Source organism: Podarcis vaucheri (assembly GCF_965113315.1).
Source record: "Podarcis vaucheri genome assembly, chromosome: 9".
In the NCBI taxonomy this organism is placed as follows: domain Eukaryota; kingdom Metazoa; phylum Chordata; class Lepidosauria; order Squamata; family Lacertidae; genus Podarcis; species Podarcis vaucheri.
Genome location: NC_138767.1, coordinates 21906945 through 21934606, shown reverse-complemented (window position 1 = coordinate 21934606; position 27662 = coordinate 21906945). Strand labels below are relative to the sequence as shown.

At 46.9% G+C, this 27662-nt stretch overlaps 2 protein-coding genes across 11 annotated transcripts; one reads left to right on the top strand and one right to left on the bottom strand.

Annotated features, from left to right (window-relative positions):
- Positions 1 to 601: 601 nt before the first annotated feature.
- On the bottom strand, positions 602 to 22867 carry LOC309540316 (uncharacterized protein). 10 transcript variants are annotated; one of them, XM_082237110.1, is made up of 7 exons: positions 22823 to 22867; positions 20956 to 21668; positions 15644 to 15923; positions 11345 to 11486; positions 10689 to 10734; positions 2174 to 2260; positions 602 to 1187 (listed from the first exon to the last, which is right to left on the bottom strand). In XM_082237110.1, exons 3-7 carry the CDS (start codon positions 15836 to 15838, stop codon positions 1094 to 1096), a joined length of 564 nt encoding a protein of 187 aa, XP_082093236.1. In that variant the 5' UTR covers positions 15839 to 15923; positions 20956 to 21668; positions 22823 to 22867; the 3' UTR covers positions 602 to 1093. The 10 variants fall into 10 exon arrangements, with proteins under 10 accessions (XP_082093236.1, XP_082093238.1, XP_082093235.1 ...); XM_082237112.1 differs by having other exon boundaries at positions 20956 to 21604; positions 22823 to 22846; XM_082237109.1 differs by lacking the exon at positions 22823 to 22867 and adding an exon at positions 22653 to 22790.
- Positions 22497 to 25795, top strand: H2AZ1 (H2A.Z variant histone 1). The gene is made up of 5 exons (XM_082237125.1): positions 22497 to 22664; positions 23196 to 23273; positions 23788 to 23901; positions 24980 to 25109; positions 25241 to 25795. Exons 1-5 carry the CDS (start codon positions 22662 to 22664, stop codon positions 25300 to 25302), a joined length of 387 nt encoding a protein of 128 aa, XP_082093251.1. The 5' UTR covers positions 22497 to 22661; the 3' UTR covers positions 25303 to 25795.
- The last annotated feature ends 1867 nt before the right edge of the window (positions 25796 to 27662 follow it).

The following is a 27662-nucleotide window of genomic DNA, read 5'->3' as shown; positions in this document are numbered from 1 at the left end:
CAATACCTCGCAGCCCCAAACAGGATGTCCATGGCACATACCCATCAACTGTCCAAGACATCCTCTTTTGGGGGTCCATGCTGTTGCACAAGACCACAGCTCCCCAAAATGTGTGATATGGCGGACAGACACACATCTCACATGAGAGCATGGTGCCCAAAAATGCACTGGAGCGCAGCCTGGAACATAAAAACTACAACCAAGATATCAACATTTTCAAAAGTAGGGGGTCTTGGCTTTTGAAAAAACATGGGGTGCACAGTACTTAGCTAATAGGGAACCACTGTTCTAGAAGAACACTAGAAAGGATGTGAAAGGATATGACAAGTGAAAGGAAACAACAAAAAGCTCCCAGAGCCAGACTTTCATCACTTAAACTCTTATAGTTTTGATTAAAAACTGCTGTAAAATGGCAACTCTCCAAAACTGGACTCTGTCATGTGCCATGTGATCCTGTTCCTATTCCCAGGTGCTCTTGTAAACCCCAAATTTGACTGTAGCAACAACCTTCCAGATCATGCTTGTAAAATGCCCCATGTTGCGTCATAAATATTTTTTACCGAGCAGTCGTGACAAATATATGAGAGAGTACAGAGTGAAATTTCTCATGAAACAAGACTTTATTACCCACAAAAATCATATATATCTAGGCCTAGGAACTGTGCCTTCTGCTCAATGTAATTATTCCCCTGGTAGCTTGAAAATGAGGGTATCATGAATGTGGAGGCAGCTTCTGTTCAATGTAATTAGTTCCCCCAGCTACTTGCATTGTGAAAAGTGCAGCTGTTAAGCCATAGTGAATGCTAAATGAAGGTAATTTCCATTATAGATTGCATGGTAAAGATGCGCCATGTTCACTTCTGTCACAGCCGACTATTACAATGCATAAATAAATTCTACTGCTCCAGTGATGGCCTTAAATCCTAAACCACACTGTCTGGTACACCGTGTTGTCATGAATGGGGTATGTCTTCCTGCACCATACGGTAAATCATGCCAATTAACTCCACATATAAGGAAGCAGCAGAAACACAAGCAGAACCAAAACACACAAATATACTTGGGAACCATGTTGTTCAATAGCCCTGGTCTCTCAGGGTAGATGTCTGTTTCGGATGTTATCCAGGAGATTTTGGGCCTCTTGGAGTCCATGACCAGCAGCTACATTCAGAAGCTTTTCTACATCCCTGGAAGATGTGCAATCATTATCAGATAAACAGGCAGACAGAGAGGAGAAATGAGAACAGTGTGGGAATGGGCAGTTTTGTGCTTGCGTTGCTTCTTCATTATCTATATGTTTGCAGTGATGCCCATTGGTGTGTCCAATGCATTGCCAAAAAAATAAAGACTGGTGCAGATTTGCATAATATTTGCATATGCTAACAGAATATAAGCAAAAATACTAACAGAATATAAGCAAAAATAATAATACACCTCACCAGTGAGGAGCAAGACTGTGACCAAGTAGGTGCATGCCTGCTTAGTCTGCTGTGGGGAGCTACTTGTTGATGGGCAACTTGAAGCCCCCTCCTGGGTAGCTAGATTGGTAAAGAAAAAGCATTGTATATGCAATATAACACTGTGACACCAGATGGTCCCATCTTTCCCTATCGGGTTTCCCCGTTAGGGTTGCCATATTTTGAAGAGCAAAAAAGAGGACACCTTTGCCGACTTCTGCTATTAATTATGGATCTCTGTGACGACTCTCATCATGAAAAAGAGGACGTGTCCTGGAAAAAGAGGACATAGGGCAACCCTACTTTAAATTTACAAAGTGTTTAATTGAAACGCTTCTTTGATGTGTCTAGATCCAGCCCTGCTCTCCCTTCTTGGGGTTCTTCTTTAAGTCACACTTGGACTGAACAGCACTTCAAAGAGAGACAAGGAACCTTGTTCAGCTCAAGGGCTGCATTCCCATCTGGCTAGTTTTCTGGGGGACATATGCTGGCAGTGGACAGGGCCTGAGGCAAAAGTGGATGAATTGTAATCTTTGTGCTATAGGCTATGCATACTCACGCCCCCATTCTGTCCTGTATCCAGACAGAGAAGAAGCGCAATCAGACTTTAAGGAAACTTTTTAGTCAGGGAAAGACAAGGAGGGTTGGTCAAGAACATGGTCAAGGGAGAACTTTGATTGACTATTGCCCTAGGAGCAGAAAGAAATGAAACATACCCTTCTTCAAGGATAGTTGTCATGTTCTTCAGTTTCCCCACAGCCAGGTTGAAAGAGGAGTGTGGGTGGCCTTGCTCTGCTGCTTGTCTGAAAGAAAGAAGACGAAGGAAAGAGGCTCCAAATTAGGGTCAACATGGTGAGCAGGTCGGACAGACTTGCAGAATGTAGCACCTTCCAACATTTTGCTGAGGAAACGGGGGCATGCTTGAAACACCTCTACTGCCACACCACAGACACCAACTTGTGAGGGAGATTGGGAGAGAATTCTGGGAACTGTAGTTTACCCCTCTCAGAACTACAATCCCCACACTCTTAACCAATTATAGGTCCCAGAATTCTTGGGGGTGGGGGCTTTAAACATATGTGTGTTATGCATCCATACCTAGCTAGGCCCAAAGATCCCACACCAGAATATGACGTGAATTAAGGGCAGGCCGCCTAAGTCCAAAGAAATCTTACGGTGACCATGTGTCCTATTTTACAGAGACTAGACCTCCATTTTGAAGGCCTCATAGAGAACAGCCCTTTATTTAACGTCATCCTCAATTTGAGGACTGTTGAGAAGTCTGGTTTACAGTTAAGGAACCATAAAAGAGGACAGTAAAAGCCTTGAAGTTGGCCATCCACAGTCAGGAGTGCCTGGTCAACAGAATGAGCAGGCACACAGGTCACCTAGTGTCTTCTGTACTGTAATGAGATGTATTGTATTTTTATTTAAATCATGGCAATTATTTCTTAATTTGCATCTATACTTATAAATTACCATGTACAAACTGACATCCTCCTTTGTCCTCTTCTTTTTGGCTATCCAAATCTGTTTTGGCAATGCATAACTGGCCACCCTAAAAAAAACACCTGTCCCATCTGGACTTCCTGCTGGCGTGGGACCTTCAAACCGCTCTCCAGATGGCTATAAGCTCAATTACTACAGCTAGAATAAATTATTCTCATCGATTACTTCTTCATATCAAGGTGCTTAATGGAGAAACATTTAGGAAGCATGTTGAAGAGATAGGTCGAGCATACCCGGCTGCAGGATTTAGCAGAGGAAAGGCGATCAAGGGCAAAGGGATTTAGCTACTATCCGTGGCTACTAGACACGTTGGCTATGTTCTGCCTCCCATATGCCTTTGAATCCCAGATTCTGGGAGTCGCAGGTGAGGAAAGTGCTGTTGCACTCAGGTTCAGCTTGCAGGCTTTCCAAGGCCATCTGGTTGGCCACTGTTAGAACAGAGTGTGAGGCAAAATGAGCCTTTGGCCTGATCCAGCTGAGCTCTTCTTATGTTCTTAAATTCAGCAGGTGTTAGTGGTACCATCAAGGCAGGGCTTTGGAGCACATGTCCAGGGCCCCATGTAGAGGATTGATCAGGAGGACCCCCCAAATGCAGAAATGGCTTGACACATTAAAATGTATGTGAGGGAAACCCTCTTAAGACTATTTCATAGAATCATAGGTGTCAGGGGATGATTAGCTGCTTGTGCTTAAAATTGTGCCCCCTCAGAGTTTGTGCGGCTCCACAAACCTCTGTGTGTGACAGAGCTCCTCAGACATGTCTGCTCTAGTCACTAGTAGAGTCTGACAGTGGCTGCCTGCGGAAGCGTTTCCCGCAAAGAAGCTCCTTAACGGAAACGCGTCTCCTGGACTCACGACGTGGCAGCTTCCGGCGAAGTATGGGTCTCCCTACAGTTGCTTCTGACACCTCCCCGCTATTTTCGCTGGACGTGTCTCTCACCCCTTTCTCTCCCCTGCTGTTTCCTGCCTGGGCTGCTGCGTCTCTCTCAGCATTACTGAGATCCTCCTCCAGAGACCCCTCGCTCCCCCTGCTGGTCCCTGCTTTGGCTGCTGACTCTCTCCCAGTCTCTGGGAGCCCTACCAACTCCCTTTCCTCTGATGTCAGTTCCCTGACATCCACCTCCCCTCCAGGGCCCCCTTCCCCCCCGCCCCTACTCTCTCCTCTGGGCGGTGAGGAGCTGAAACCCCGAAAAGAATCCTCTTCATCTTCAGACGTCTCGAACATTTCCCTCCATCGGTCTTCGTTCCGGCTCGCTGAATCCTCCTCCGCCTCGGAATCAGAGAACCCCTCCAACTCTTCTTCTTCGTCGGTGGTGGCGAAGTATTCCCTCCGGAACCTCGCCACTGGCTGAGGTTTACGAGGGAATCTCTGATGAAAAGTTTCTATCAAAACCTCGTCATCTACATCCTCTGCCATGACCCAGGTGTTTTCCGACTCCGGCTCCCCTTCCCACATTACCAAATACTCTACTTGATCTCCCTTCCACCTGGAATCGAGAATCTCCGCTACATGGTAGCTGTGTTCTTTTTCCTCCATAGCTGGTCCCCTATTGACCCTCCCTTCTCTGTCCCCTTTATACGGTGACAGCAACGACCTGTGGAACACTGGGTGCAGCTTCATGTGGTTCGGTAACCGGAGTCTGAAAGCCACTGGGTTGACCTGCTGCGTGACTTCAAATGGGCCCAGCCTTTTGGGTCTTAACTTCTTACAACCCCCTTTGAATGGTAACCCTTGGGTGGACAGCCACACCTGGTCCCCCACCCTAATGCTTTCCCCTTCCCTTCTGGTTTTGTCTGCCTGCCTCTTATATTCCTCCTTCGCCCTGTTTAAGTTAAGTTGGAGCTGGCGATGGATCGCTTCCATTTCTTCAACGAACTGTTCTGCAGCTGGAACGCTCCAGTTCTCCCCTTCCCCCCCTGGGAAGGCTCGGGGATGACACCCGTGATTAGCCAAAAAGGGGCTCATCCCCGTGGACACGTTCTCTGCATTGTTGTAGGCAAATTCTGCCAACGCCAGCTTCTCCACCCAATCATTCTCTCTGTCATTCACATAACACCTCAAATATTGCTGGAGGACACCATTAGCTCTTTCCGCCTGCCTGTTGGTTTCTGGATGACGGGCAGTTGAGAAATTCACCTCTACATGCAATAAGCTCATGAGCTTCCTCCAGAACCTGGAAGTAAATTGTTTCCCTCGGTCAGAAACCACCCTCAAGGGGGCGCCATGCAGCCTAAACACATTTTCCACAAACAATTTAGCGGTTTCTTCCGCTGTGACCGCATGTGAGCAGGCTATAAAGTGGGCCATCTTGGTTAACAGGTCTACCACAACCATGATGGCTGTTTTCCCTCTGGACCTTGGCAGATCAGTCATGAAATCTATTGCCACTGCCTCCCATGGCCTTTCCGGCGTGGGTAGTGGTTCTAATAAACCTGCCGGTGCCCGCCTCTCCCCCTTGGCTCGTTGGCATTGGTCACACCCTCTCACATACTCCCGCACATCTTCCCTGACCTTGGGCCACCAGAATTCCCTGGTAACCAGCCACATGGTTTTGTGTTGCCCAAAATGCCCTGCTGTGGGGCTATCGTGCAGTTGCTTGAGTACCTTTTCCCTCAATTCCCCTTCAGGTATATATAACGCTCCCTTGTAGTACAACGCCCCGTTTCTCTCCTCAAAACCCCCGGGTTTGTCTCCCTCCCTCCTGAGACCCCTGAGTTTGTCCTGGGCGTATTCATCCTGCACCGTTCCCTCTACCAGTTCCCTTTGCCCCACCAATGCCGCCCCACACACCCAGCGGTCCTCTGGAATGACATGGGTCTCTTCGGGTGCACCCTCCCCCTCCAAATATTCAGGTTTGCGTGAGAGAGCGTCCGCCCTAACGTTCTCTGGGCCTGGCACGTAACAAATCTCAAAGTTAAATTTGGAGAACTCCTGGGCCCATCTCAACTGCCGTTGGTTGAGCACTCGCGCAGTTCTCCAATACTCTAGATTCTTATGGTCCGTGCACACTTGCACCTTATGTTGTGCACCAATTAGCAGGTGCCTCCATCTCCGGAAAGCCTCATGAATCGCAAGAGGTTCCCGGTCGTACACCGTGTAGTTCCTCTCGGATTTGTTCAGCTTTCGCGAAAAGAAGGCACACGGTCGCCACTCTGACTCCTCCTTCCCCGGCTGCAGAAGAAGCACCGCCCCTATGGCTCTGTCAGAAGCGTCTGTTTCGACCCTCAGCTTTTTTTGTAAATCCACATGCAGAAGTTGTTCATCAGAGGCGAAGGCCCTTTTCAGTTCCTCAAACGCTCGCTCCGCCTCCGCCGTCCAAACAAACTTCTTTTTACTGCTGAGACAGTCCGTGATGGGCGCCGTCAGGTGGGCGAAGTTTCGGATGAACTTACGATAAAAGTTTCCAAACCCTAGGAACCTCTGCACATCCTTCTTGGTTTTGGGTGTTTTCCATTCCAGCACTGCTTGAACCTTGCCGGGGTCCATGGCCAACCCCTTGTCTGACAAGCGGTACCCCAGGAATTCCACCTCCTTGGTATGAAACTGACACTTCTCCAGTTTCACCCACAGCCTGTTGGCTTGCAGCCTGCTCAACACTTCTCTGACGTCTCTCACATGTTGCTCCTCATTCTCCGAATACACCAACACATCATCTAGGAAGGCCACGCAATTCTTGTAGAGCAAAGGCCCCAGTACGTGGTTCATGAAGGCTTGAAAACACGCGGAGCCTGTTTGTAATCCAAAAGGCATAACGAGGTATTCAAATGCCCCCAAAGGGGTGAACATGGTGGTTTTCCATTCATCCCCTTTCCTTATACGTATCAGGTTGTACGCCCCCCTTAGGTCCAGCTTTGTAAAAATCTTTCCTTTCCGCACCCTGGTCAAAATATCATCAATCCTGGGCATAGGAAAAGCCGCCGGCTCTGTCACTGCATTTAACCGCCTGAAATCACATACAAGTCTCGGCTTGTCCGTGTGCTTTTTATCCACAAAAAACACTGGGCTACCCCCCGCTGCCTTGGACTCTCTGATGAAGCCTCTCTTCAGGTTCTTGTCAATGAACTCTCGCAACTCCTGCATTTCCCTGTCTGACATGGCATACAACTTGCCTACAGGAAGCTGTGCTCCAGGGAGTAAATTGATCTGGCAATCAAAGGGCCTATGCGGGGGTAGTTGGTCAGCTTCCTTCTCGCTGAACACGTCGCTGAGATCAGCATACTGTGGTGGCACCTTCCCCTTCTCCATTACTTCAGTCCCTGCCAGGGTGGCTTGGGCCCCTGCTGACCCCTTTTCCCCCCTGCAGTGTTCTAAGCAATGTGCTGAACCGAAGGAAACCACTCTTTGATGCCAGCCCACCAGCGGATCATGTAGGGCTAGCCAGCTCATTCCCAAAATAATGGGAGCGCCTCCCAAGGTGGCCACATTAAACGCTATCAGTTCTGTGTGCCTTGCCACCCTCATTATCATTGGGACGGTCTGCAAGCTGACTCCTCCTCCCAACAGTTCCCTGCCATCGATCGTGGTCACCTGCAGGGGGTTGCTTAAAGGGATCGTCTGTATCTGGTGTTCAGCAGCAAACTCCTTGCTCATAAAATTGCAGGAGCTGCCTGAGTCCAACAGCGCCTTTATTTTTAGGGGGTGTCCATTTTGCAGCTCTAGCGACACTTCAATCACTAGAGCAGGTCGAGGAGCTTCTGGCACGGGCACTTTCACTGCTCTTTGGCCTGGCTGCAGTGCCCTGACGGTGGCAACCAGGCGTTGGCTTTTACCTGCTCCGTTTCTCCCTGCTCTCCCCCCTCAACAGCTCCCACCATCCCTTGCCATTCCTTCCTCTGGGGGCAGACTCTGGCAAAGTGGCCTGGCTGTTGGCAGAGATAGCATTTCCGGGCTCCTTTTCCCTCCTTCTTAGCCCCCTCACTGGGCTTTGAAACTGCGCGCGCGCGGGCTGTTCCGATTTCCATCGGCTCTGCCGGCGGGAAAGCTGGCTCAGGAATGTCTGGAATGCGGAACTCCTTCCAACGTTCCCCTCTCCCTTCCCGCCTCTCCAAGGCTCTTGCCTCCTGGCGCGCTCCAATGGTCAGCGCAGATTTGGTCAGCTGATCCATAGACACCGCCCTGGGGCTCCGGGACAGCTCGTCTTTCACAGCCGAAGAAAGACCTTCTTCAAATAGCATCTGAATGGGTGCCGCCGATAAATCCCACCCCAATCTGTGAATCAGCATGGTAAATTCAGTCCAGTACTCACGGACAGATCTGCTTCCCTGCTTGCAAGCCATTAGCTGTCTGCGCACCACCCCTTCCTCAATATCGCTGGAAAACATGATATCCATTGCACGAAAGAACTTCATAGTGTCCTTTAGGATATCATTGTGCGTTGCCATCAGGGGTCGAACCCAGTCTCGCGCCCCCTTCTCAAGATGCCCAATTACGAAAGCAACTCGCGATTCCTCATCAGGGAACTCATCAAACTGCACATTAAGGGCATATTGCATCTCTGTCCTAAAGGCATGGTAATCCTTGGGGTCCCCCCCAAACTTCTGCACCAATCCTGGTACCTTTCTGGGGAACTGAGTGGTTCTCCCCTTTTTGTCTGCATCCTGAGCCCTTCTCTCCTCGAGCCTCGCCGTCTGCAGCGCAAGTTGGACCTCCAGAGCTTGATACCTTTCTTCCAAGCTTGGACCAGCTCCAACCCCTGCCTCTCCGGTTCCGGCTGGGTTGCTCATGATGCTTTCTCCTGCACAGGCAGCGTACAGAGACTGTCAGACTGCTGTCAGGGGATGATTAGCTGCTTGTGCTTAAAATTGTGCCCCCTCAGAGTTTGTGCGGCTCCACAAACCTCTGTGTGTGACAGAGCTCCTCAGACATGTCTGCTCTAGTCACTAGTAGAGTCTGACAGTGGCTGCCTGCGGAAGCGTTTCCCGCAAAGAAGCTCCTTAACGGAAACGCGTCTCCTGGACTCACGACGTGGCAGCTTCCGGCGAAGTATGGGTCTCCCTACAGTTGCTTCTGACACCTCCCCGCTATTTTCGCTGGACGTGTCTCTCACCCCTTTCTCTCCCCTGCTGTTTCCTGCCTGGGCTGCTGCGTCTCTCTCAGCATTACTGAGATCCTCCTCCAGAGACCCCTCGCTCCCCCTGCTGGTCCCTGCTTTGGCTGCTGACTCTCTCCCAGTCTCTGGGAGCCCTACCAACTCCCTTTCCTCTGATGTCAGTTCCCTGACAATAGGATTGTAGAGTTGGAAGGGATCACAAACAAAGGCTTGGGGGCTGGATCCAGCCCAATCGCCTTCTAAATCCGGCCCACGGACAGTCCGGGAATCAGCGTGTTTTTAGATGAGTAGAATGTGTCCTTTTATTTAAAATGCATCTCTGGGTTATTTGTGGGGCCTGCCTGGTGTTTTTACATGAGTAGAATATGTGCTTTTATATAAAATGCATCTCTGGGTTATTTGTGGGGCCTAGGAATTCATTAATTTCCCCCCAAAAAAAATATAGTCTGGCCCCCTACAAGGTCTGAGGGACAGTGGACTGGCCCCCTGCTGAAAAAGTGTGCTGACCCCTGATCTAGTTCAACCCACTGCAATGCAGGAATCCTTTGTTTAAGGTGGGGCTTGAACCCATGACCCTGAGGTTAAAGATCTCATGCTTTACCAACTGAGCTATCCCATGGATAGCAATCCCAGACCCAGAGGCTAAAATTACCTATTTGCAATATCAGCAGGTAAAAGGTAAAGGTAAAGGGACTCCTGACCATTAGGTCCAGTCGTGACCGACTCTGGGGTGCAGCGCTCATCTCGCTTTATTGGCTGAGGGAGCCAGAGTACAGCTTCCAAGTCATGTGGCCAGCATGACTAAGCCGCTTCTGGCGAACCAGAGCAGCGCACGGAAATGCCGTTTAACTTCCCGCCGGAGTGATATCTATTTATCTACTTGCACTTTTGACGTGCTTTTGAACTGCTAGGTTGGCAGGAGCAGGGACCGAGCAACGGAAGCTCACCCCGTCGCGGGGATTCGAACCGCCGACCTTCTGATCGGCAAGTCCTAGGCTCTGTGGTATAACGCACAGCACCACCCAATATCAGCAGGTACAGTCATTTAATTCTTACTTCTTCTTCACGAGATGCACTTGCCCACATTACAGTATCTACAAAGAACTGTTAAATGCTCAGGAGCCCTTTGCTTTTGGCCATCCCAATGGAGATGGCTGTTTGTTGTTGGAACTGAGCCCTCAAATCCCTCACTATGCCTTTTCATAAACAGGGGAGTTTTAGAAACCAAAATACCAGGAAATGGTTACTTTGCTGTTCCTCCCATTGGCCCTGGAACTCTGGACAGCTATGGATTTATTTACAGTGGTACCTCAGGTTACATACGCGTCAGGTTACATACGCTTCAAGTTACAGACTCCATTAACCCAGAAATAGTGCTTCAGGTTAAGAACTTTGCTTCAGGATGAGAACAGAAATTGTGCTCCAGTGGTATGGCGGCAGCAGGAGGCCCCATTAGCTAAAGTGGTGCTACAGGATAAGAACAGTTTCAGGTTAAGAACGGACCTCTGGAACGAATTAAGCACTTAACCCAAGGTACCACTGTATTTTTAATAAATAGCCACAGCAGGCACTGCGAACTTCCAACAGTTTGACTTCACCCCCAAAGGTTCACTCCTCCATTGTCTCCTGAGACAGACGGATGCCAACAACAACAATAGAACCCGCTTCTCACCTGAACCACTGCATGGCTTTCTCTTCATTCTTTTCCACACCAGCTCCTAGCAATGAGGCAAAGTCACAATCAATATGGTTGCTAACGTTTTTTTACTGGTCCTTGCTTCTGCATTGCTAAGGGCAGCTTGGTTTACAGACCTTAGCAGACAATGGTGATACTGATCATCTCCACGCTTTGAAAAACTTGGCTTGGCTCATTTCCGCAAGTTGCTGTTAAAGCAACATGCCAGACCATCTTTTGATGATCAGTTGACAACCTCACAATACAGGCCTGTTAGGTGAGAAGCCTACCCCTATTATCCAAAATATTGGGGACAGCTATCACAGTAGCTGAAAATACAGAGGGGGAACCAGGATGCACTTGTGATCCTGCTGTGCAACAGCTGCTGCAAGCCCACACATTCAGCCTAATATCTGAAAGGTTCCATGTACACACAGAGATCTTCCATCTAATCAAGAAGCCCAGATTATTTATCTAATGTTTTCCAATGTTCTTGTTCTCTATTTGGTGCAAAAAAGAAGTTCAAGTTCAATCACGGGTAGCCTAGATCTGTGTGAACAGGGCAGGATCCTGCACTGATGTCCTTTTCACAAATTCAAAGGTTGATAATTGGGCACAGAAGTCATCTGATGGCAACCAAAGTTAAATATTACCTTTTAGGTATCTCTGTCCCACAATGTGCTGGGCACTGGGGTACCCTAGATGAGCGTACATGTGAGCCACATGGAAATGGAAGTTCTCATAACACAGCATGATGTAAAGCAGAAGAAAGATGGAACCAATGATAGCCACCAGCTGTGAAGAAAGAAGAAAGGACTGAGAGGTTTGCTAGTAGTATTTTTAGACCAAAGACCACTAATCCCCAGGCTTGTGACTGTAGAAATGTTTCTCCTCCTCCCTCTGTCTCACAGTCATTCTCCTTTCACTCTTTCTTCTATCCTGGGTGTGTACACACACCATATATTTTAACCCCCCAGCCCCCCCCAAAAAAAATCCTGAAAACTGTAGCTTGTAATAGGTGCTAGAAATTATAGGTTTGTGAGGTTAGGGTTAAGGTTAGGGTCCTATGATGGACGTGCTCCCAGCATTACACTCTAAGAGGGTTCTGCGTCTTCTGTTGCTGCAAGCCTCAGAAACAAACAGAAATCAAACATGCTCCAAAATGTGGCTCTGGCCCTCTCACCAGCTTTCCGACTTTAACAAACTGAAACGATTTTCCTCCAGCTCACATCAAGCAAAAGCTGCTAACCTGAAGCTCCACTGCTGGCCTTTGTTTTTCTAGCCAAGTCTGAGCTCAACCCCTACCCCTCCACATCCAGCAGAGAGTGTTTGCCTTCTTGATGGATTTCCTGATGTGTCACCACCCTGTCTTTGTTTGCTTAATGACTTGGCCATTATCAGGCTGGATATGGGAAGCTAAGTGTGGCTATTAAGAGTGTGCTTTCCAGTTTAACCCTCCAGGCATTGATTACATTCTAACACTTACTAAATCTAGAAATTATGAGTGCCTGACACTCACAAACTCTGACACCTGAACCTACTAACAAAACAGATAACAGGCGCTCTCAATGAGCAGTTATTACCCACCTAATTCCACCTGGAAGGGCACTCAGAAAAGGACCTTTGAAACAGATGGTTAAATTTTGGACAGCTCCATGCAGGAGAAGGCAGTCCTTTAATAACTCCCTTAGTCCCCAGCCATTTAGGGCTTTGAAGGTTAAGACCAGCATTTTGAATTGAGCCTGGAAACAAAATGGTATGATTCACTGTACTGTACATGAATTTGGATCTCCATGGTATTCTAAAGACCTTCTGTGGGAGAGCTCAGTCGGGAGAGCATGAGACTCTTAATCTCAGGGTTGTGCAAAACGATTCTTGTATTGCAGTGGGTTGGACTAGATGACCCTTCATGGTCCCTTCCAACCATACAATTCTATGATTCTGCAATGGCTGGCTGCTTCTTTGGATGCCAATGGGATTGTGATCTTCATCCAGAGCCGCTACTTGTTGCATCCAATAAGAGATCATTTAGAACAATGGAATTCATTTTAAGAAAGCAATTTAGGAGATACTGCCACGGCTAGAACACTAGCTATTGTGGACTTTTGAGTTCTTAATAAATGGTTTTAGTTCTTAATAAATGGTTTTCTAATATGCCTGAATGGATGGACGTCTCTTTAGTTGGGTTATTGCAATTCCTCACTTCTATGTGATAAATGAGGAGCACAGACTTCTTTTGTCTAGATCACTGATTGGCCAGCTTATCAGCATATTTGCAGGCCGTGGCTGACAATTTATGCAAAGCAAACAGTATCAAACCTAAGAAATCTCTGCCTTTCACAATGGACTCAAATTGCTGTTAGACAGCTCCTTCTTAGATAAAGCCCATCTAAGTCCTTTAAGCATGACAAATGTGCTTTTATCATAGGGCACACAGATGTTTTCAATGACAAGCTGTTACAAAGGGTAATGGATCACCCTGTCCGAAGCAAAAGGTGGGTACCACTTTGAATGAGGCTTTAGAAAATAGGACCCTTGCAGCCTTGATATGCAATGATTGTTTTTCCTCTACCTGTTGATTTCCTGACTAAAAGTGCTTGATGCCTTTAAATGTGTTCATTCTGGATGAAGCTCAATGAGAGCTATTTTTCTTTTTGTTATCTTTGTTGTCAGAAGGCAGGTTCTATTTGCAGCATTTGAAAAATAAATAAGAAGCAGGAAACAGGAAAACAGAGATATGTATCAGCAATGAGAAAGTTGAGGGGGGATATGGGAATCTGCCTTAAACCAACTCAAGACTATTGGCCCATCTAATTCAGCATTAGGGACGCGGGTGGCCTGTGGGTTAAACCACAGAGCCTAGGACTTGCCGATCAGAAGGTTGGCAGTTTGAATCCCCGTGACGGGGTGAGCTCCCGTTGCTCAGTCCCTGCTCCTGCCAACCTAGCAGTTCAAAAGCACATCAGAGTGCAAGTAGATAAATAGGTACCGCTCTGGCAGGAAGGTAAATGGTGTTTCCATGCGCTGCTCTTGTTCGCCAGAAGCGGCTTAGTCATGCTGGCCACATGACCCGGAAGCTGTACACTGGCTCCCTCAGCCAATAAAGCAAGATGAGCGCCGCAACCCCAGAGTCAGCCACGACTGGACCTAATTATCAGGGGTCCCTTTACCTTTACTAATCCAGCATTTGTCTACTGTTATGGGTTATTGGTGAAATATTATGTGGAATTAACCTTGCACTGGTCTCATGGGCGTAGCATTTCCTGAAGCCTGGAGCAAGAGGGCCGAAAACCATTCCGTTGGAGAAGGAGGACCATAGCTCAGTTGTGAAGCACAGGCTTTGCGGGGTTCAATTCCCGGCATGTGCAGGTAAGGGCTGGGAAAACCTCCTGTCCGAGATTCTGGAAAGCCTCTGCCATTTAGTGTAGCCAACATGGTGCCCCTCCAAATATGGACTACAACTCCCATCGTCTCTGACCATTGGCCCTACTGGCTGGGGTTGACAGCAGTTGTAGACCAAAACATCTGGGTGGCATCAAATTGCCTAGGCAGTTTAGATGGACAGTCAATATAAGGCAGCTTCCTATATTTCTATGAACAAGAAAGGCTTGGACTCTGGAGTTTCTCAGCTGCACAGTGGTTGGCGTCATCACCATCATCTTTAGCACTGTTGCTGGTTGCATTAGTACTACTGCTACATAATAATGGCTCCCAGTACGTTTCCGGGCACAATTTAAAGTGTTGGTGCTGACCTTTAAAGCCCTAAACGGCCTTGGTCATGTATACCTGAAGGAGCATCTCCACCACCACCATTCAGCCTGGACACTGAGATCCAGAGCCGAGGGCCTTCTGGCGGTTCCCTCATTGTGAGAAGTGAGGTTACAGGGGACCAGACAGAGGGCCTTCTCGGTAGTGGCGCCCGCCCTGTGGAACACCCTCCCTTAAGATGTGAAGGGAATAAGCAGCTATCTTATCTTTAAAAGACATCTAAAGGCAGCCCTGTTTAGGGAAGTTTTTAATATTTAACGCTGTATTGTTTTTAACACTCGATTGGGAGCCGCCCAGAGTGGCTGGGGAAACTCAGCCAATTGGGAGGGATATAAATAAAATTATTATTATTATTATTATTATTATTATTATTATTATTATTATTATGTTCATTGTGCTGGGCACTTACAGCGGAACAAGAAGAACACAGATCCCTGCCCTTTGTTGCTTTACTGTCTAAAATTAATAGTGTAATAGCAGCGAACTGGCAGGGATACAGCGTGTCTGTTGCTCTCATGCAAAGTACTAACACTAAACTAATTCACCGTGTGAATCCTTATGCAGCAAAAATGGCAACATTCCTACATAAGGGAGAGGAGGAAACAGGATCACGGGAACCCTGAGATTTGCAGAAGTTCAAAAAAAAAATTGCAAATATAAACCCTTTAAAGGGAGAGGGAAGAAAAACCAAAAGCAGTCCAACGAAGACTGAGTGTGCCCATTTGGCATGGAATATTGACTGTTGGGGTGGGCAGGGGGAGAGAAAAGGGTTGGGGGAGGTGAAATGGAATGGAGTGCTCTGGAACAGGGCACAGCTTGCTGGCGGGGGGGGGGGGTTCCTGAACAGGAGCAGTCCATGCTGCAACAATTTGTTGCAGCTCCCACTTACCGTATTTTTTGCACCATAACACTCACTTTTTTCCTCCTAGAAAGTAAGGGGAAATGTCTGTGCGTGTTATGGAGGAAATGCCTACGGGTGGCATGCCTACGGATTTTCCTCCTCTAAAAACTACATGCGTGTTATGGTCGGGTGCATGTTATAGAGCGAAAAATACGGTATGAATACTTTGATACTGCCCCTGCCACCCACGACAAATAATAAACATGGCTATCCTTTCTGCCTTTGAGCAGAGATGACCCAGAAAGTGAACCATAGCCCCAAGTCCCCATCCCTGGTCACTCACCTCCCATCTGCTCCACTCGGGAAGAGAGGTTTTCTTAATCCTCTGGGGAAGAGGAGCCTCCCTGATCTCCTCAGGACCTGCCTGGCTCCTTCTTGTCGCTTTCCTCTGCATTGTAGCTGCTTTCATGCCCCTGCTTCCTCTCGCATGCTTCTTGCTAGCCAGTTTTTTACTCCAGCGAAGGACAGCCTGCTTCATTCCCCTCCTCCGGATCCCATTCACAGTTTGCGCTCAAGCCCAGATCTTCCTGTCAGCGGGCAGGTGCTCAGTGTGGCTTCTACCTCTGATTTATGGGCAGCAAGAAAAAGGAAAAATATGCACTGCTCGTGGAAGCAAAAAAAGGGGGGAGTTTTCCTTTTGTATGGGTTCTTTGCTTTTTCTTCCACAGCAAGGCTTCCATGCTTTGGCTGCACGGTAGACAGAAATTCAACAGATGCAGCTTTCAACAACATATAGTGATGTGGGGGAAAAGCCAGCAATCCCACCTAAACAGAAAGAGGGGAATGGTGACTTTTCCTTCAGGGAGCTTCTCAGCAGCTCATATTTTAAGAACAAAAAAGTTCATGTTAAGCTTCTTGGCTTCTCTCTGATTTGAGTGGCCATTATGCAACCCATCAGCTACGAACATTTTTTTAAAAGCATTTTTGACCCCTATGTTTTCAGCTCATTTCTCAACATATAAAGGTAGAGGGACCCCTGACCATTAGGTCCAGTCACAGACGACTCAGGGGTTGCAGCGCTCATCTCGCTTTATTGGCTGAAGGAGCCGGTCATGTGGTCAGCATGACTAAGCCACTTCTGGCAAACCAGAGCAGCACACGGAAATGCCGTTTCCCTTCCCACCAGAGCAGTACCTGTTTATCTACTTGCACTTTGACATACTTTCGAACTGCTAGGTTGGCAGGAGCAGGGACCGAGCAACGGGAGCTCACCCCGTCGTGGGGATTTGAACTGCCGACCTTCTGATCGGCAAGTCCTGGGCTCTGTGGTTTAACCCACAGTGCCACCCGCATCCTCTCAACATATAGGTTTCATATATACCGGTAATTCTGAGTTTCTTGTTAGCAATGGAGATCTCGTTGCTAAGAAAACTGGAGCAAAAAATTATGTTCCTAATAATTTTATTACATGTAAGAAGAAACTGTTTTTGCTGGGATAGCTCAGTCTGTAGAGCATGAGACTCTTAATGTTAGGGTTGTGGGCTTGAGCTCCACATTGGGCAAAAGATCCCTGCATTGCAGGGGGTTGGACTAGATGACCCTCGTGCTCCCTTCCAAATCTACAATTCTATGGTTCTATGATCCTTCAGAGGAAAAGAGAGGAACATAGAAAGCTGCTTTAAGTAGAGTTGGACCAATTGCCCACTGAATGTCAATAAACCAAACAGAATCAGTTGGCTCCATCTGCCATCAGCTCTGGTGTGTTTTTTAATCTTGTGTTTTTGTGTTGTGAACCCCCCTGACATCTATAGATGAAGAGTAGTATACAAATTTAATTAATAATAGTAATAATATACAAATGTACTTGTTTGCAGTTCTTATCTACCAATTTGTGCACTCATTCTACTGTTGATCATCATCATCATCATTCAATATGCTGCAGCTCAATTGCTGACAGAAGTAATAACAGTCAGCAAATTGCGCCTACTCTAACGCATCACTCTGCACTGGGCTGGCCCACTGGGAATTGATGGGTGGGTTGTAGCCTATATTTTGTCCTCTGCTGATAGAGTGGCCATGTTAGAAGCAGTGATAAAGAGCTATCCTTATACCATGCTGCCATCGTGTGGCCATGTTAGCCTTTTAATGCTACAATTTCCAGAGGGTTTTTAAAGAAAATGGAATCCATTTTAGCTAGCATTTCCAGAGACAATCAGCTAACAGCACACTTGGGAAATTCTACACCCTAGTCCAGATAAGGAGCTCCATGTGTGGCAGAGTGGACATGCATCTCACGTCCTAAAGGACGGTTATCTATTTTGAAGGGCTGTCAGAGGACAGTCCTCTATTTCAAGGCATACTGCCTGGTCCAAAGATAAAGAGCCATAAGAAATAAGAACAGAGGCTTTTCAATTGCCCATCATATAACCTCCAAGTGTCCCTTTTTTTTCCAGGGACAGCCCCAGAGTTACAAAAGCCACCCCGGCTTCAGATTTGATCCTGGAATGTCACCAGTGCCACCACCGGCACTTGTCCTGAGTAACTGTGGTGGTGACAGTGGCGAATACAAGGGAGCACCTTGTTGCTTCTCCATGGCTACTGCTGCCAGTCTCCTCCCTTGGGCAACTCATAGCAACGGCTGGAGAGCAGGTAAGGAGGAAAGACTGCCACCTCTGTGGCCCAGCCCTGGGTGACACACCAGCTCTGAGGTGCAGGCAGAGGGCAGGGCCACCCTGGGCAGAAAGAAAAGGGGAGCGGAGCAGAGTGCAATGTGTCTTGATTTTTTAAAAAATGTTTTGTGCATCTGCATCTAATCTTGCCCTTTCTAAATGTAGTTATTGGTGTGTGCTACTCCTTTGGTAAAGCCACCAAATCTGTTGGTTGCTGCAGCTTAGACTGTATGGCTCTTACAAGCCACTGTTGAGTTCCTAGACCAACAACTCAGGAACTTTCACTGCTGTAACCAAGTCAAATGTTACTGTCTGTGCAACTTTTTCTAAATGCTAAATGGGTAAACACATGAACCTGATCTTTGGAGTTTGTAAGGAAACCATTTTTAACTTACCAAATGTGTAGGCTTTTTCTATGCTAGAGGAAGAGGGGGATTCTGGAAGAAACTTTAAAGGGCATATTTTAAAGGTCTAACAGTCTATATTTCCACACTTCACATTGCTGCATATTTTGTCATTTTAAGCCTCTGCTGTGATTCTCTCACTAAAGAGTACTTGCCTCAAACTTTGATCTTGGTGTCCAGGAATTTATTTTTCCTTGAACCAACAGTAATGAGATCAGGCAACCCTGCCCATCAGTCAAAGTGGCCTACGGGCGGGCGTGGTGGTTGAGGAGCCAGCCTGCTAGGCTGTAAATGTTCCCCGTGCTGTTATACAACTCTATATGGATTGCCAGCATTATTTAAGTTATGTTCACAATTCCAGTTGAATGGAAAGCTTGGTGTGCTGCAAGCCTGGAAAAAAAATAGGATTTCTGTGCAGACTTCTATTTTATTCCAAATGCCTCTCTGTGACTTTCCATATGCCCACCATGACTCAAACAGAAATATGAAACCAACCTCCTTTGTCTCTTAACTGCTGTTGCCAGTAGGGTGGGCCCACACCTTATACCTACTACTTACATTGTTCTCATGTTAATTGATAAAATTCCCTGTTCATCAAGTTATTTTCCTTGGGGGAAATCACATGCCTAGTAGAGGAAAATAGTGGGTGACTATGAGCAGCTAATTAGGTTGGGTCTAGAGTGCAGACCCAATTTAAAGATCTGTTTCTGGCTGGATGTAAGAAAAGCCAATTTAATTTATCTAGATTTGAGATTAATTTGGTCATCCTCTTTTGACTCCAGCTTTCTCTAAACAAGTTGGCTCTCCTTTCAGAAATATGCAGTTTGGCACTGTAAGGTAACTAGATGTAAAGGAAGACAGGGGTCCCAAAGCTTGTTCAGGAAAAGGCAGGACATTGCTGGAATTCATTCTAACCTCAGTGTTCATAAATTACCTTTGTGTTCTAGTAAAAAACCCAAAAAAGTACATACAGTAGCTAAGGCAAGATGAAGGTTGTGTGTGTTAAAGTGGACTACGTGAAAAAATTGTAGAGCTAGTGTGCAGTTACTAGAAAGCTGCAATACTAAGACCCATTCAGTATGGTAGAATTTGATTTTGGAGTAAATGAATGGCCTTGGATTAAGTGAAATGTGTAAACTCAAGATATAGAAAGCTACCCATGTGCAGTGTCCTACTTAAGAAGCTAGGAAAAGCAAAGCTAAACTAGACAAAACATCTAATCTGGCATCCTGTTCACACAGTAGTGAACCAAACATTATGTGACTGTTTTGATTATATGTAAGCCACTCTGGGAACTGTTTTGGTTGAAGAGCAGGGTACAAATGCTCTAAATAAATAAATAAAAATAAGCCCACAAGTAGAGCTGAGCATTACAGTCCTTTCTCCCTACTTGTGTTTCTCAGCAATAGGTATTTAGAGACATACTGCCAACAACACTGAAGGTAATATATATGGCTAGCATCCACTCATTTTCCTCCTTCTCCAGAGAAACTGGTGTGTGATTCACAAAGGGTATAGAAAATACGTTTGTTGTCCAACTCTGTGTTTACTCAAAAGTAGGTGCCACTGTATTCAAGGGGCTTGCACATAAATGAACATAGGAAATCATCAGAGCTGGAAGCATGTCACAATCTTCATTTGTAATTGTGACCTTGAAAGTAGGGTATTTAGAAAGCTTATAGCTCTGAGCTAACGCCTTTGTAGGAGGAAAAGAAAAGACAAGGCAGATTCATGAGAAGCTCTTCTTTTCTGTATAAACTGAAAGTTGCTCTAAGTACTCTTGGGGTGGATATTTGGCATGGGCTGTTCATGCAGATGCCAACAGAAATACGCCAACAGTTTCTAATTACTGGACTGTGTCACACAATTGGATTGCACAAGGGCCACCACCCCCATTTTGTGACTCCTTATGTTTTAAGCAGGGACGCGGGTGGCGCTGTGGGTAAAACCTCAGCGCCTAAGACTTGCCGATCGCATGGTCGGCGGTTCGAATCCCTGCGGCGGGGTGAGCTCCCGTCGTTCGGTCCCAGCTCCTGCCCACCTAGCAGTTCGAAAGCACAATTAAGTGCAAGTAGATAAATAGGTACCGCTTTCTAGCGGGAAGGTAAACGGCGTTCCGTGTGCTGCTCTGATGCCGGTTCGACGGAGCAGCTTCATCACGCTGGCCACGTGACCCGGAAGTGTCTGTGGACAGCGCTGGCTCCCAGCCTATAGAGTGAAATGAGCGCAGAACCCTAGAGTCTGTCAAGACTGGCCCGTACCGGCAGGGGTACCTTTACCTTTATGTTTTAAGTGCTGCAGGTTTGACCCACAGTATTGGAAAGACACTGGAAGAAAACCATGAATGGCTCACTGATTACTGTGCTCACTTCACAAATGCACTCAAGTTTTTCTATCCACTTCATCCATGCAATTCATAATTTTATAAATTGAAATACTTTACACGAGCACCTCCCACTCAGCTCTTAGTCTTAATTCCCCTTGTTTACTGACGCACACCCACCAAACCCAAAAGTCAGTTGCCCTGTTGTTATCTTTTCATTCAGCAGCCTAACAGCCCACTGATAGAAGCTGTTCTTTACCCTGTTGGTGTGACTAATCATGCTTCTGTATCTTCTGCCTGAGGGCAGGAGATCAAAAAAGTGCTGGCCATGGTGTGAATCATCCCTGAGAATTTTCCTCTCTCTTGAGACAACGTTCTTCTGCTATTTCATCCAGCGGATTCATGGGACAGCTCATAATATCTTGTGCTGTATTCACTACCCTCTGTAGGCACTTCCTATCAGTTGTTGTCAAACCAGCATACCACACCATGATGCAGTATGAAAAGAAATCCCACCTGATTTGACCTAAAAGTCATGACAAATTAGATGCAAATTCATTTTAGTGCACTGGGGAAAAATCAGTTCAGCCTTTACTGGAGAACCCACACGATGGTGTACGCAGGTGAGGAACTCAAGGCCCTCCATGTCTTCCTGGCTGACTGTCCATGGCTCAGTGATAGAGCATCTGATCTGCATGCTGAAGATCCCATATTCAATTTCTGGCATCCACAGGTGGGCCAGGAATACCACCACTAGCCAATGCCTACTGCGGATAGCTAACATGGTATCCTCCAGATATTGTGGATCATCATTCTTGACCATCAGCCATGCTGGCTGGAGCTGATGGGAGCTGCAATCAAGCATCATCTGGAAGGCTCCAGCATGGTTATCTTAGATGTGGACAGCACTGAGGAAGAGGGAAGCAATGAGCAGACTCAGTATAAGGAAGCTTCCAACATTTCATCATGATCCTATAAAGAAAAGAGAGGTCAGGTTTGCAGTTCTGGTGGCAACCTAAAATGCAGATTTCAACAAACTGTTTGATCATAGAAGTTGCAAAAGGGGCTGATCCCACTATGGAACACCTACTCCCTTAATTTTCTCCATCTAAAAACTGTGGCATTGCACAGAAAATTTCCCAGGGAAAGAGAATCTCTCTGTGTGCATGCATTTCTGCTGGGCATACTTTGCTGTTGTTGTTGGGGGTTCTGTTGGGCCTACTTTGTTGTTATTGCTATTACTAAAAAAGTATGTACCAATCTTCATTAAAAGTTCTAACTTTTTTTTAAAAAAATGCTAATTATGGTTTCTAACCAATCTGTCCATGAAATCCAGCTTTTGTGCCACTTGCCTGAAAAGCTCAAACTGCATTTCCCCCGTTTGTTTATTAAATTTCTATACCGCCCTTCGGATGAGGATCCCTGGGCGCTTTTAAAAACACAAAGGGCGTCGTTAGGCTGAAGGGTGGCTTTAAAATCACCAACAGGAAACCTCCTTCGACTGGTTCCCACCCTGTTCCCGTGGGGTGGGGCTAAAAGAAATAACCCAAGCCTTGGGCGAAGGCGAGACCACTCGCCCCGCGGGGCCTCGGCCACCTCCTCCCGCCTCAGACGACCAACAGCGTTCCAACAGGCGAGCCGCTCTCAGTGCGGGCGGAGTTCGAATGGGCGGCTCGACACGAGGCGCTCCGAACCAGCGGCCTGGTTCCCGCCCCGCGTTCCCATTGGCCCTCCCGGAGCGCAGAGGCGCCCGCCCCTTCGCCGCGATTGGCCGGCGTCGCGATCCGGGTTCCCGGATGCGAGGACGTTGGAGTCGCGGGTATAAAGGGATCGTGGAAGGCGGGAGTGGACGCAGTTTTGAATTGGAAGCCGCCGCTAAAGAATTGGGAGGGGGAAAGGCGTCCATTGAGCTCCCTTCAGCGTCTGTGAAGCGCTTTCCAGGAGGAGAATCAGTACCCGTTCGAGATGGTGAGTAGAGCCACGGACGAGGGGAAAAGGGTGGCTGAGGAGAGGGAGGCGGGCTTGTTCGCAGCAGGCACGAGCACGCGCCTGAGCCTGGGGGGGGGGGAGTTGTTGCCGCCGCGAGGCGAACGTTGGGGACTCGAGACCGGCTTAGGTAAACGTACGTCTCGCGCGCTACCAACGGTTCTCTTTAGCATACCCGCCTGTTGTGAGGGGAAAATAGATAAGGAGGAAAAGGGGCGCGGTCACAGACATAGCGGACGGGTATGAGGTCCCTGCTGGGGCGCATGCGCCGCGCAGCCGGCTCGTGGCGGCGACTGGCGCATGCGCGTCGAATCGGCGGCTGGAGCGGGGGAGCGGGCTGCGCGTGAAACGCGGCCAAATGTGCGCATGCGTGGGTTACTACTACTGTAGTTGGCTGTGAGATTTGCCCGCCGCCCTATTTCTCTTTCAACAGCCTGGAAAGTAAAGCACGTGGTTCTAGGGGTGGTAGATACGACCAGTACTGATTCTTCCACTCTTACTTTTGTGCACTAGGCTGGCGGCAAAGCTGGGAAAGACTCTGGCAAGACTAAGACTAAAACAGTGTCCCGTTCGCAAAGGGCTGGCTTACAGGTATGTATGTGTAGGAGGTTTAAAGTGGATGGCCTCCTGTGTGGGGGTTATGTTTTGACACATTCTGCAATGGAGGGAGCGTCCGTGCTTCACTTCCCTACTGCACACTTAATGGATAGGCTGGCTTCTAGATATTCCCATGAAAATATGGAGATCTGTGTGTTGGCGTCATCTGTTAAAGACTAATTTTGAGGCTTTTAAGATAGGGTCTCCTGCCAACCTAGCAGTTCAAAAGTACGTCAAAGTGCAAGTAGATAAATAGGTGCCACTCCGGTGGGAAGGTAAACGGCGTTTCCGTGCGTTGCTCTGGTTTGCCAGAAGCGGCTTAGTCATGCTGGCCACATGACCCGGAAGCTGTACGCCGGCTCCCTCGGCCAATAAAGCGAGATGAGTGCCACAACCCCAAAGTCGGCCACAACTGGACCTAATGGTCAGGGGTCCCTTTACCTTTTAAAGATTGGGTATGAAACTACTGGTATTTATTTGGGCCTTGACTACTTTTCTGTGTGTGCAGTTTCCGGTGGGTCGTATTCATCGGCATCTAAAATCAAGGACTACAAGTCATGGACGTGTGGGAGCTACAGCTGCTGTGTATAGTGCTGCTATCTTGGAGTACCTCACAGCTGAGGTAAGAATCTGGAAAGGAGAGAAACCACTCTGCATTGCACATGCACGATAAAATATAGCTTGACTTTTTGTCTTGTTATCCCAATAAAATGCCTTATATTGAAAAGTGCAAGGTAGTAAAATCCTGTAAGTTACTAATCCTGTAAGTTACTAATCCCACTGAGGCTGTATGCTTTTGGAAAACATGCTGGTATTATTTAAATGTATTTTAAATTTGCTTTTTCAACAAAGATTGGAGCAGTCCACAGTGTATGAAAAATCCCAAACTATTAAGCTTAAGGAAACATGGTTTGTTTGTCTGAAATTTGTTCATCAGGAATTGTTGTGTAAGGGCTCTAGCCCATGCATTGCATGTAGAAGGGTTTAGTTGCCAGCCAGGATTAGGAAGGCTTTCTTAAACACAGAGCCATTGGTGTTGAGAGTACACCAGGTTGGCAAAAAGTGGTGTAGGCATCACTAACCTAGGTAGACAAATAGTTTCCTTTGTATAAGGAAGCTTCCTGTTTTTCTTTATAATTTCCTCTGTTAAGGAACATGACTGGTTGTGTTCCTTATACTTTGAAAGTGACAAGAAGTCAACAAAAATTGCTTCCACATAACTGAGGCTGGTGGGATGCCCTAAGTACACAGGTGTTTAAGCTTCTAAATTTGAAAGAACATGACATTTTTTTACTAAAACCAAAAACCACTTGTTTAGACCAGGGGATGACACCATGGTGCCCTCCAAAGGTTTTTGAGTTCTAATTCCTATCAGTCCCAGCTAATGTGGTCCACACCTTTAAAAAAAGGTAACTGAAGCCCAACAGTTACCATAAGGGCGCTTTGACACTCCTCAATACTCTTAACCCTGTGTGATTAGTACTATACTGGACATGTCTGAAACAAGAGGCTTGTTCTCTAGGAGCCATGAAATGTTAAATGTTATTTGGAAAGTGGGAGGGGTGTTTGTAAAGAGATGGGCTAAATTGGAGGAAGCCATTGCTGACCTGCACCCAGAACTGCTGTTAGACTGAGAATATAATGTACTGTTTTCTCGGGTCCCACTTTTAAGGTGTACTTAACAGTAACAACTGTTTCAGGTTCTTGAATTAGCAGGAAATGCATCCAAAGACTTGAAGGTGAAACGAATCACTCCCCGTCACTTACAGCTTGCAATAAGAGGTGATGAAGAACTGGATTCCCTAATCAAAGCAACAATTGCTGGTGGAGGTACGTGACAATTTAAGTGACTTCGTCTGCCATCGCCACAGTTAGTAATGTGGCTTCGTTTTAGCACTTAATAATCTAATCAGGTTGGTGATCTCATAATTTGAATCAGTCTTTTTATTTCCTTCCCACAGGTGTAATTCCACATATCCATAAATCTCTGATTGGAAAGAAAGGACAGCAGAAAACAGTGTAAAGAAGGAACTTGGGATTCCTTATTAACTTGGGACTCAAATGCTCAGTTGTCCAGTGTTGGTGGATTTCCAGTGGACTGCATCTGTGAAACACTTTTTGCCTTTCTGTAACCTTGAAGCTGGAGCCCATCAAGCTTTCTAACAAACCAAAATTCTATATTTGAAGTCTTAACCTTATTTAAGTGTTACATGGCTTCAGAGAAGCTGTTGTCGTGGTTCTTGACTGTTTTAGATATGTTGGATTTTAATGAAATTCTTGACATTGTTGCTCATTTTTTTATGCTTGAAGTTGCTTTACTCAGTTAAAATTTAACTACAAAGGATTGGCATAAGCATTTTATGAAATAATTAAAAACAACTAGAGGTATTAAAACGCTGTTGCGGCTGTCAATCTCTTGTAGTTAAATAAGAATAACCATTCTGACAAGCAGAAACAACAGACCTTATTCCATTCTGGTCAATGAGTTCAATAAATGTTACATTATTACATTTTTATCATTTTACTCTTGTCTTTAAGAAGTGGAATTGCAATTAATTTGCACTGACTGGTTCCTAACACAGACCAATGTCTACGTGTAACCAAAGGAAAGCTAAGGTAAATGTAGATGCAAGAATCAGAGAACATTGGTGCAGCAATAGTAATTGCTAATCATGTAGGTACTTGGTAATTTGTATTTATTGGCAGTTGGCCAATTAACACAGGGAAGTGTTCGTGTACAGCATATGCTGTAAGGGGGAACAATGGGTGATTCCATTTGGTCTCATAAAGTGGGAATGAATAATTGGTCTCTATAAAAGGGGTGAAGATTTAGACAGCCTGCCAAACTTCAAGCAGATTCTTATGTTTCATATACTATCTCCAAAGAACCAACTACTGTACTAGAAGTATTACATTTACGTTTACATTTTTTTTATTCCAGAGATGGGGCTCTTTAAAGTGATGAGAAAATCTGACCTTTTCAAATTACACACCTAATTAGAAACCAGCAGTTTACATGCAGTGCTTCCTCCTTACTCTTCAGGGTTTCGCAAATTTGTGGTCTCCAGTAGTTTTTGGACTACAGTTCCCATCATCCATGACCACTGGTCCTGCTAGCTGTGGATTATGGAAGTTGTCCAAAAACAGCTGGAGACAATTTTGGGAGACCCTAAATTGTTACCTCCTCCTGGTGTACAGTAAATGTTGGAAGGGAGCTTCCTATCCCAGCATCACCATTGCATTCTGTCCCCCAACACTCCACTGGACCATTTTGGATTCATTGGACTTCTTACAGTCTTTCTAAGAGGCTTGTTTTATACTTCTGTGAAGCTTGGCCTCCTAGAGTGGATTGTGCAAGTTTAGCTACTTGAGTTTTTGTGCCTACTAAAGCACAGAAAAGAAAACATTTCAGAGTGCACTTGAGTGACAGTTGGCTTAAGAAGCCTGTATGGAGCTGAAAAGCAGTTGCAGGATGGGTTGATGAATATTACCGATTTCTTATATTCCACCATGAGGCACCAGGGTGGGGTAAAGGTAAAGGGACCATTAGGTCCAGTCGTGATGTGGCAAGCATGACTAAGCCGCTTCTGGCAAACCAGAGCAGCATGCGGAAATGCCGTTTACCTTCCTGCCGGAGCAGCACCTATTTATCTACTTGCACTTTGACATGCTTTCGAACTGCTAGGTTGGCAGGAGCAGGGACTGAGCAACGGGAGCTCACCCCGTCGCGGGGATTTGAACCGCCGGCCTTCTGATCGGCAAGTCCTAGGCTCTGTGGTTTAACCCACAGCGCCACCCGTGTCCCAATGATGCTATTAAGTATGATTTAAAAACAGCAATAAATCCATGTAGCCAGCATGGTGTGAGTTGGGGCCATGGTTTCCCAATCCCTGTTGCACAGCCTAAAAAACTGATGTGGTCCTCTTAACATCTCACATTTTTGGGAAGGAGAGATCTAATTCAGCTTGTCCTAAAACCATAGCTCGGTATAATACACCACAAGTATATAATTCTGTAAGGTACAAAAGAGAGTGCTCTTCACCCAGGAAAAGCATCCCGAAGTGTATTGAAAGGTGAGGAGCAGGCAGTTAGGTTGCCCCCTGAGCCCGCCGGGGTTGGGCTGCGCCCTCGACTGGTCGCTCGGCGAAGCAGCGCTCGCGTCGTGGCATTTGGGAGGCGAGAGCTCCTTTCGGCCGCGCCTGCGCAAAGCGATCCTCGCGGCCGGTCACGGAGCCTGTCCCCGGAAGCGGCGGCGGCGGTGCTGGGCCCGGCCGGCTCCGGTGCGTCGAGCAAGCGGCCTTAAGCCGACGTCGCTGACTGGAGAAGCGGAAGGCGATGCAGCGGAGGACGCCCGTCGCCGCCGGCAGCGGCCCCAGAGGCGCG